General features: G+C 40.1%; 1 protein-coding gene across 3 annotated transcripts; it reads left to right on the top strand.

The window, feature by feature from the left end:
* The first annotated feature begins 2,613 nt into the window (after positions 1 to 2,613).
* LOC128015565 (B-cell lymphoma 6 protein homolog) lies at positions 2,614 to 10,150 on the top strand. 3 transcript variants are annotated; one of them, XM_052599482.1, is made up of 9 exons: positions 2,614 to 2,663; positions 5,714 to 5,885; positions 5,987 to 6,208; positions 6,334 to 7,302; positions 7,619 to 7,800; positions 7,886 to 8,053; positions 8,140 to 8,270; positions 8,422 to 8,559; positions 8,655 to 10,150. In XM_052599482.1, exons 1-9 carry the CDS (start codon positions 2,633 to 2,635, stop codon positions 8,796 to 8,798), a joined length of 2,157 nt encoding a protein of 718 aa, XP_052455442.1. In that variant the 5' UTR covers positions 2,614 to 2,632; the 3' UTR covers positions 8,799 to 10,150. The 3 variants fall into 3 exon arrangements, with proteins under 3 accessions (XP_052455442.1, XP_052455441.1, XP_052455443.1); XM_052599481.1 differs by having other exon boundaries at positions 7,616 to 7,800; XM_052599483.1 differs by lacking the exon at positions 2,614 to 2,663 and adding an exon at positions 2,692 to 4,596 and having other exon boundaries at positions 7,616 to 7,800.
* The last annotated feature ends 400 nt before the right edge of the window (positions 10,151 to 10,550 follow it).

Here is a 10,550-nt window from a genome sequence, read left to right as displayed (position 1 = left end):
ACAACAACTTCTACAAAGTTTTAATAGTTTTTCCCACAGTCCTAATTTTACAAGCACTCTTCATCATGACTCTAATGTAAACTCATGCTGACACACCATGAAAGAACATTATCTCAAAATCTACTCCCTGTGCTGCTGCAAACAGGGCTGAGACGTAAAAATGTCCCGAGCAAAACAAATTCCAAAACTACAAGCCAGCCTAAATTAACAACCCAGCGGAGAAGTTCCTAGCATTCCAGAGTCCATTTTACATATATACTGTATGTACTAATGTAATGAATTGCTGTAGCAATAACAATTTCAGATTTTAACTGCCCCAGGGAATATTCACATATTGAGTTAATGTTGTTCAACAGAATTACTCAGCACTTTACCATAAAAAATAAATAACCAGAAAGCAAGAACGTGTGATTAAACATCAGAGACGACATATCTGCTAAAATAAAAGCTAATGGTAAAATGTGAGCAAAAAACAAAAACGTGTTGTTATATACAGTGTTAACACAACTTTAAAAAAACTGCCGTATATTACATAATTCACGTTGACCGCTGTATATCCATTACATCCGATGGGTCAGATTAACTAGCCTACCTTTTTATCAGGAAGTCTAATGAGGTGATATTGTGTCTCAAGGGACGCTGCAGGAACTACTGCTGTCCCTGAATGTGAAAACTCAAGACACCCTCCTAAACTTTTAAACAGGCTATACAGAGATTTTACGAGTCGCTGATTTTGCGAGATTTTACAGGACGCTTTACATGAGTTTGGACCAGAATGTACGCGTTCAGTAGGCCTACTTTAAGAGATGCGGGGAAAAGTGAGAGGCATGTACGCTTGGAAGAGGAAGAGAGTATGCAGACACGTCGTCTCCTCCTTTAGCTTTCTTACAGATGCTTCTCAAAAACACAGCCTCACCAGATGGCAGAATAAACGACAATAGATGTCCATTTAGCCATCAATAAAAAAATAAATAACTTAAAAAAAGACGAGTGAAACTTTGGAGACTATGCCAGAATATGCAGCATTTATGTTACTTTTAAAAATAAATAACTTAAAAAAGACGAGTGAAACTTTGGAGACAATGCCAGAATATGCAGAATTTATGTTACTTTTAATTTTTATTTATTTATTTATTTTGCGCAGCATTGTCTGAACAAGAAGGTATAAAATATCTATTAAAATAAATTCATAAATTAATATGTGTGACCTACAGGCTACTAAACGGAGGCCTGAGGGTGAATGCTGACATTTTGCAGATTAATTACAGTTGCCGCCCAAGTGACAGTTTATAGAAGTTTCGACACTTTTAAAGAACAACTTATTAAATATGTAGCCTTTGCTCCGAAAGCAACGTAATAACAGTTTAACACGTGAAAAATAAATTAGACGCACCACGTCTCATTAAGCAATAATAACACTATATTCGTGGGCCTAAACAACAAGTGTTTTGTACGAACTGCAGTTTTTGTGTGCTGATGTCTTTAACGGATACTTCAGCAGCAGAGAATGTGACATCAGTAAATACGTACAGAACGTGCGGCTCTATAAATATGGCTCAGTAATGCGGACATGTGCGTAAGAATGAGATTAATTCGTCAGTCAGTAACTGCCTGTCACTGCATCTTTAACAAGACTAAGCGCACAGACGCTGAGAGGTTCTACTTACAACTCAGCTGCCTTCTGACAATTAAACCATTAATACTGCACAATTCCGAGACGAAGTCTTTTAACAGCGCCTTAACAGGTCAATTGATATTCATCAATACTCCTCTCTCAAGCAAAATTAAATAAATCGATTTCTAAACACATTTGTCGACATGTTATTTGCCAGAAAACCGTTACAAATGGCAGTTCGTCAGTTGCCTACTACCGGTTATACACAACATGTGACAGACAAACCACGACGAGAACAAAGCAGTTAGAATCAAAGTAAAAATAATCGAATAAATTAACACATTCCAGATGTGAAATAATGCCAGGGTTCAACCACAATCTATTCGTGTATATGTATATATAATCCCGGTCAAACAAACCCATAAGCACACTGGCCAGCAGGTCCACGGCACTGAAGAGATAACATTAGGAGAAAAAATTCACTGGAAAAAAGAAAGGAGAAAAAAAACCTAAAACAATAAATAGACCAACTGTGTCCGTGTGAATAAGCGCTCCAGATATGTTCTGTATAGACTAAGTTATGGCCGTGGGTTTAAAACAGGGAAAGGCAACGAATGGACACTTTGCTTATGTCATGGAATAGCAAATTAGTTCTGAGTATTTTGAGGCTGGGCTAAAGAGACAACGTACGTAAGCCACTTTCTCTGGCCACGTGACCGTCTCGGTCTGGACGCGTCCATGTGAAAGGAGGAACTAAACACTGAATGCAACTATTTTTCTCGATCATAACGCTAATTGGATACTTTAATTTACATCTTAAAAATCGAATTCAATAACACAGTACTTAATTATTAAATTACAATAGTGTGAAATAAAAAAAAATTCAATAAGCGAAGAAATACAAAGTTAGGGCAAAATATCTCACTCCCCTGTCCTTTATAAATGGTATGGTCGCCAGCTCAAATTCCGAGAATTGAGCTCTTCTGATTCTTAGAACTGGGGTTCTTAGAAGTGGTGATGCAAGAAGTTTCTAGGAAAGCACTACCAGGTGATTTTTTTTACATTATTTTACTCTGGCGAGCTGTTGCCATAACTCACACGTTCATTAAGGCTGTTTACTGGATTTTATGGTTAAATGTTTATCTCGGCTCATTTTTAGGTGTTTTTGCGGAGTGTTTTTACAGTAGACTGTTTATGTAGTGGGGCTGTCTATTGAGAATAGTTTTTTTTTTCTTCTTCTAGAGAAAATACTTGTGAGAGTTTGGGTCGTCCTGCATGATCCACACTGCTCTGTCAGTCCTCGCTGCGGGATCGTTGGCTTGTAAATAGAATGCGCATGTAGCAGAGGGATAGAAAAAATAGTTTCCCCCCGAACAAGACAGCTTTCAAAGTTGACTAAATGGCACATGGGGAATAGGATTATGAACCAGGGGTTGTGCAGTGTATGATCAGATACAAAGACAGAAGCGTTAACTGAGGCAGTTGGCGATTTCACTCTTTTTCTCTCAGTGCATGTGTTAAACTCCGGAGTTCGCTCAGAAATCGGTGTTTTCACTCGCGCTCGTTGTTTCTCTTCACGTTTTGGTTGTGTTGTCCTGTGCCAGAAGCTATGTACATTGTGTTTTCAGGGTATATGCAGGTATTAATCACATCCTATGCTTAGAGATTGTTTCTGATTTGGTTGTACAGTTGTTGAGCGTGTGTTTGCCATATGTTGTTTTTTTATTTTTTTCAGTCACGCATCAGAAACCCATTAATGTCATCGCTGATGTTGTCATTATTATTATTATTTATTTGATCAGTGCGTGAAGTGTTACATTTCATAGTGCTTCAGCTAAATCTGGCAGTGTTGGCAGTAGAGATGCAACAGAAAAGTTTGTATCGTTATACGGTTGTTGTCAGTTGTAACGGCACGAGCGCAGCAGACCTGCACACGTTTCTCTGTAGTCTAGGTGTTTTATTTTAAATGTATGTTTGGTTGTTTGTATTTGGTTTATCGTTTCGTTTTAAAATAAGTTGTAATGCTCCCGTCAGGAGTGCGTCATATTAGAAAGAAGTGTATATGCGTATGGTTAAACAGACATAAAAAAGAAAAGAAGAGAATATAGTGCTGCTTGGCATTGAGCGAGTGGCTCATAATTCTCCGTCCGCTGTTTGCGTGTTGTGGATCGGGCTCTAGTCCTGGAGTGAACACATTTAATGGCGTTCAGTCACATGGGATTAAAGTATTAAATACAATTGAACGCTTAATAATAAGATGGAAACCGAGAGCAAGAATGCGAGACAAATAAGAGCTCAACAGAAAGCGCGTGTGCAGTCCCATATGACACTTTTCTGTGTTCGTGAGAAGTTGACGTTGTTTATACAGTCATAGTGATTTAAGATGCTAAACGCCGGGGAAATTGCCAAATGTGACTTAATACGCGAGTTGCAGGTGTTGTCGGTCTCGTTATGGGTTGCTGAAGGTCAAAACGGTCTCTGGGTGACATCTCGTGGACGCAAAACTTGAGATTTCCTAAAGAATTGCCGAAATAAAACTGTTCAGAACATGAAACCAGAGTGGCTACAAAAGTTATTTGGGTCAGTTGAAAACATTTTCAGAAGAGCTGGTTTATTCAGGTGTTATGGTGGTTTCTCTCACACTATGTGTGTGTGTGTGTGTGTGTGTGTGTGTGAGAAAGAGAGAGAGAGAGTGATTTTTATTTGTTAGTCCAGTGATTAAAATCCCGATCCCTTTCCTGGTCATTTGCGTGTTTGCGTCCTCACACAAGTGCGTTACAAAAGGCTGAGGGGCTGATTAAGCTGCTTTGGCAGCATGACAGCTCGCGGTCGGGGATATTAATGTTATGTAGGCTCAAATGGAAACAGAATCGCGAATACTGAATGTTCAACATGTGAGAAATGTTCGCCTAACTATTTAAAGGCGTCCAGTGAAACTTTATGTGTCAAGGCGCCAGATGTGACTGGGAAAACCGTCTGAGGTGAATCATTCAGTAGGCTATCTGAACTTAGGAAAGCAGAGAATGTGTTTTCACAAAATGAATCTATAAAAATAAATAAATAAACAGACGCTTCTACCGTATTAACAATTCTTGGGTTGTGTTTGTTGACTATTCCACTTTGTCTGTTATTACACTCATTCCTCAATAGTGAAGTGTATCGGTCCACAGCACTGCAATAAACAGCCTAACTACATTTTCCCATGACTCATTCTAGTTCATTCTCCCCACATAAAGTCTTTAAAATCTCAGAGAAAGAAGCAATTTTCTTCAGAAGGCAAGAACTGTGTGTGTACACACGCACACACATTTCAGTGAACTTGGTACATATTAAGATAAATATACCTTTTTCTGTGACTAACCTCGCCAAGTGCCTAAAGTTCTTTATAACTGTGAACTTGAAGGATAATGCTGTCAGATAAAAGATTATTTTAGGTAGGAAGCAAAATGATTCTCATACCTGACAGAACTACACGTGGACGGACGTCAGTTCTCTGACTAAATATTTGCATCGTTTGTCGCCACCTACCGGAGAGAGCGGGAAATTTGGCGGCAGTTTAGAGAACTAAACGTGTAATTGATTTTCAGATTAAAGGGATAGTTCACCCATAAATGATAAGTCTGTCATCATTTACTCACCCTCGTGTTGTTCCAAACCCTAATGATTTTCTTTCTTCAGTGGAACATAAAAGGAGATGTCAGGCAGAATGACAGCCTCAGTCACCATTCACTTATATTGCATGCAAAATAATAATAATAATAATAAAGTTGCAATGAAAGTGAATGGCGACTGAGGCTGTCATTCTCCATAACGTCTCCTTTTGTGTTCCTTTGTCAAAGGAAAGGCAGAGGAGGTACACATTGACAAATTTTTGATGCATAACAGGGTTAAAAAGTATATTCTTAACAGATGTTTTGACATGCCTCCCTAAAAAAGCAAAGAATAACAGCATTCCCTGTTTCTGAAGTTTTTAAACAGCTAATATGAGTTTCAAAGATTTTTGTGATGTAAGAATAACACCCAACTTTTCTCATTTTAGCGCATATTGATAAGTGAGCACCGATTACATAACTCACGGTTCACTTTGTTTCCTAACAGATCTCGAAAAAATGACTTGTGCAGCCGACAGCTGCATCCAATTCACGCGTCATGCAAGTGATGTTCTGCTCAACCTGAACCGAATGCGTAGCAGAGATATCCTTACAGATGTCACGATTCTGGTCAACAGGCAACAGTTTCGAGCACACAAAACGGTCCTTATGGCATGCAGGTGCAATTTAAGACTATTTGGATTTGTTACATGCTTTCTTGTAGTGGAAATATGTTAATTTGAGAACCCTGAAGTTTACTTAAATCATAATTTCTCCACAGTGGGCTCTTCTACTCAATCTTTACTGATTCACACAAATGTAACCTGAACGCCATCAGTCTGGACCCTAAGGTCGACCCAGAGGGTTTTGCAATCCTCCTGGAGTTCATGTACACTTCACGTCTCGCACTGAAGGAGAGCCTCATCATGGCCATCATGAACACAGCCATCTATTTACAGATGGACCACGTTGTTGACACCTGCCACAGATTCATAAAGTCCAGGTATTGTTTTCCTTTGTTCATAAATGGCACATTAGGTCTCAATTATACAACATTAATTAGATATTATGCCAGACTTGAATGATAGAAAGCAGATGTTCTTTAATTTGCTCCGTATCTCCATTCAGTGATTCCTCCATGAAACTTTCCAGAGAGGACTTTCTTGTCAGCCCCCTGCTTTTACCTCAAGACGTTCACAGCTACAGACCCCATGAGGTGATGGAAAACGTTCCTGGACGGTCAGCTACTTTCAGAGATGGGAGACCCTATGGTGTCTGCATGTTTAACGGGGTCAGCGCTCCTAACAGCTCGTACCTTTACAGTCAGTTTCCCATGCAAGGTTTTCCCTTTCCCCTTTGCAAGCTGACAGACCCCAAAAACACTTTCTCAGACTTCTCAAAGGGAGCCATCATCCATCACAAACACTGCTCGCCGGCTGATGGCAACAACCCCATCCTGGCCGACTTCACCCGCAGCACCACCGGTGGGATCTCAACCGCTTGCCATGCCAGCTCACACTCTTCGAGAGAGCTGGGAAGAGATGAGGAAATGAAGCGGGAGACCTTGGAGGGAGGGGTCCATTCGATTGGGATGAGCTCCAGAAAGCACGGCTTCATCAGTGTGGCCCAGGAGCAGCAGAGGGAGACCGGGAAAGAGCAAAGTTCCCTGGCAGAGGAACATTTGAGCCACCAACACTACTCCATGGGCATGTCCTCTAATGGACGCAAGACCTTGATGAGCAGCCCTCAGAGCCCCCTTAAATCAGACTGCCAGCCCAATTCCCCAACGGAATCGAGCAGCAGCAAAAACGCTGCCCTTGCGCATGTCTCGCAACCCCCAACCTCTCAAGGTACTCCAGACCCTAAAGCTCGTAACTGGAAGAAATACAAATTCATTGTTCTCAATCAGAGTTCCAAGGAGGAGGAGACCAGTCCTCATGACCCTGGAATGCACTCCCCGCAGAGGCCGGGCTTGTCTGCTTTTCTTCACCATGTTGATTCTGAACATCCCGACTCGAAGGCGACGACGAAGGTCAGCGAGCAAGGCGAGGACTTCACAGTGCCTCAGGCCAGTCGCCTCAACAACATCATCAACAGGTGAGTTTTTCCAAAGGAAATCTGACTCTCTTAAACAACCAAAAAGGTGTCATCCTCTGTGTACAGTAACCGATTAGAAGATCGTGTTTCCCAATGCAATTAAGTTCAGAACTGCGGGTTTGTGAGTATTTTGTGGAACGGTTTTTCACCCTCCACCTCCACAAACCCAGATTGAATTTTTCTTCATCCATTCCAATCCTCTTAGAGCACACAGAGGATTTACCTCTTAGCAGAAATGTGTGAAATACATTCAATATCCTATAAAAATTGGAGTGAATTCCCATGCAGACCTAAAATGTGCTGTTTTCCTCAGCAGAACTCTAGAGGGATCGCAGAGGAAAAGTGGCAGCCACTCTTCGCTCTGTATGAGCCATTTGAAATGCTCGTCCTGTGGCTCCCAGTCTCCACAGCACTCTGACGTCTGTCCCAACACATGCACCTCACGTCTGGCCGAGGAAATGTCTGAGATGCACTCCGAGTACTCTGATTCCAGCTGTGGTGAGAGACACTTCTAAATAGATTCCTAAAAACCTGTTCGCGTCTTCCAAAACCAACCTAAAACCATTTCTCCTTTGCCTCACAGAAAATGGAACATACTTTTGTAATGAATGCGACTCCAAGTTTGCAGAGGAGGAAGCCTTGAAACGCCACATGCTTCAGGTCCACAGCGACAAGCCATACAAATGTGACCGTTGCCAAGCAGCATTCCGCTACAAGGGAAACCTTGCCAGTCACAAAACAGTTCACACCGGTAAAAAATAAACCGCCGCTGCTACAAATGTCGCTTTGGCTGCAACTTGCAATGTTTTGCTTAACCTCCTTTCATTCGTGCTGCAGGAGAGAAACCGTATAGATGCAATATCTGCGGGGCTCAGTTCAACAGACCAGCTAACCTCAAAACCCACACACGAATTCACTCAGGAGAAAAGCCATACAAGTGTGAGACCTGCGGCGCTAGATTTGTGCAGGTTAGTGCTTTGGGTTCCAGTCAATTGGACAAAAAAAAAAAAAAAAATATATATATATATATATATATATATATATATATATATATATATATATATATATATATATATATATAAAAGATATTTGCAAGACCAACATGATCTCTTTGCACAGGTTGCTCACCTTCGAGCTCACGTTCTGATTCATACCGGAGAGAAGCCATATCCATGCGAGATCTGTGGCACTCGTTTCCGCCATTTGCAGACACTGAAAAGTCACCTGCGAATACACACGGGAGAAAAGCCCTATCATGTAAGCATATATAGTGCGACGCCAACTATATCAATAAAGTGCAAAAGCGTTCATTCTCACCCTAACTTAATACTGTTCTCCCATTTGCTTTTCAGTGTGAGAAATGCAACTTGCATTTTCGCCACAAGAGTCAGCTGCGGTTACACCTGCGGCAAAAGCACGGCGCAGTCACCAACACCAAGATCCAGTATCGCATGTCCTCGACAGACCTGCCAACCGACTTAATGAAGGCATGCTGAGCAGGCACTTAGTGGCAGACCTGACCATGGCATTATACAACCTGACTTGTACAATCATTCAAAATTTGTGTGCCACACTGTGTTATTCGGACAAAAAAAAAAAAAAAAAAAACTGGCAAGGACTGCCAGTCTAAACGGGTTTCCTCTACATTTGAATATAGAACCACAATATGGTCTCTTGTAGTCACTTTATTGTTTATATTTACATATATATATATATATATATTAATGTTGGAAGTGTTTTTACGTTTTGAATTATATATACATGTGTGTATATATACATATATATATATATATATGAAAGCTTTATTTTGTTGGAAGAAGGATGGAATGTAAAACATTTAAATCCAGTTTTTGAAAAATACAGTATTTTCTAACAAAAACAAACAAACAAACAAACAAAAAAAACTTTTCTGAAGGTTGATTTTTGATTGCGGTTGGAATATTTTAAATCAAATCACATTTCTCGCAAAGCAAAGAATTGTGTCTCTATAGATTTTTATATGTAAATGTAAAGGTTACACTATGTTGGAATGACCTCTTGTACGAGGAACTCCTGACTGTGACTATAGCATTGAACATCTTTCTTGGTTTTTGACGTGTACTTTTGAGAAAAATGGCTGCTCTCTCAAATGGAAAACATGCATGAGGTGGGTCGCAACTGATAAACTTTCACCATCTAGGCAACTGCATAAATATTGTGTCAATGTAATTACTTTACATCAAGATTGCTCTCTGCTGGCAGAGCCGATCTGGAATTACATGGTAACATATGCATTCAAAAGTAATAATGATAACAATAATAATAATAAAAGAAAAGGTACTGCTATTACCAAGGAGATGTTTTGCTTCAGATGTATTTGTATAGAAAAGTTTTTTTTTTCTCTTTCTCTCTTTTTGCAAGTGAAGGTTTACAGTTTTGTCGTTGTTCTAGAAGCTACGTAAAAAGGTTATACTATTGTCTTTCTTTTCTTTTCTTTTTGTCTGTGTATACACTGTGTACTCAAGGTGCCTTTCTCAATGGTGTCTGAATTTCTTTTCATTCAGTCCAGCTCTACTAAGGTACAAATGAAGGGCAACATGTGTCCCTTTTTCCCCTTTTGAGCGAGAAAACTTGTGAGAATGTTTTTGTGACAGAAGAGTGTGTGCGCGCATGTGAGCTTTATAAATGCTTTTCACACACATCAAGAAAAAAAAAAATGCAACTCGTTGCGTGAGCTATACATCTTCAGGACTTGTTTTGGGATTGGGCTTTAAAAAAATACAATTAATAAATAAAAGAAATGCATTAAGCTTACTGTAAAATATAGATGTATGAATGTATAATAAAAGTATTGGATTTCTATGTCTAACATTTGTGCAAAGCCTCTTTGTTCTGAACTAAGCAAAAAAAAAAAAAAAGAAACATCCTCACGCTCTGAACTGCTTTTATTTCCAGCAAATTTATTGTGCAAATGTTTTTAAACAACTAACACAATCAGAACATATTTCACAGGCATTTGATGAACAGAAATTGAATAATGCATTCCTGGACAAAGGTCGCAGTAAGTACCTTGTGGTCACTTTCAGTACTACGGTGCATCTCATCCTCATGGACCAAACCAGATCTGCCAGTTCTCGCTGTGAGGCGTTTCCTCACTCTTCCATCAACACACTTGCAAGTTCTGGGACGTGTGTGGGGAGACACATGGTTAGACCTGGTTTGGCACTGCAAGGACGATCGACTGTCCTTTCTTGTCTCCCTGCAGCTCT

This window comes from Carassius gibelio, chromosome A6 (genome assembly GCF_023724105.1).
Source record: "Carassius gibelio isolate Cgi1373 ecotype wild population from Czech Republic chromosome A6, carGib1.2-hapl.c, whole genome shotgun sequence".
Taxonomy (NCBI): domain Eukaryota; kingdom Metazoa; phylum Chordata; class Actinopteri; order Cypriniformes; family Cyprinidae; genus Carassius; species Carassius gibelio.
Note: the sequence above shows the minus strand (reverse complement) of the source record. Positions and strands in the feature narration are given on the sequence as shown.

Coding starts and splice junctions, on each gene's coding strand:
- LOC128015565 (XM_052599481.1), top strand. CDS start 2,633: ATGCAAGAAGTTTCTAGGAAAGCACTACCAG. Junction 5,886..5,986: donor ACGGTCCTTATGGCATGCAG/GTGCAATTTAAG, acceptor ATTTCTCCACAG/TGGGCTCTTCTACTCAATCT. Junction 8,271..8,421: donor GCGGCGCTAGATTTGTGCAG/GTTAGTGCTTTG, acceptor CTCTTTGCACAG/GTTGCTCACCTTCGAGCTCA.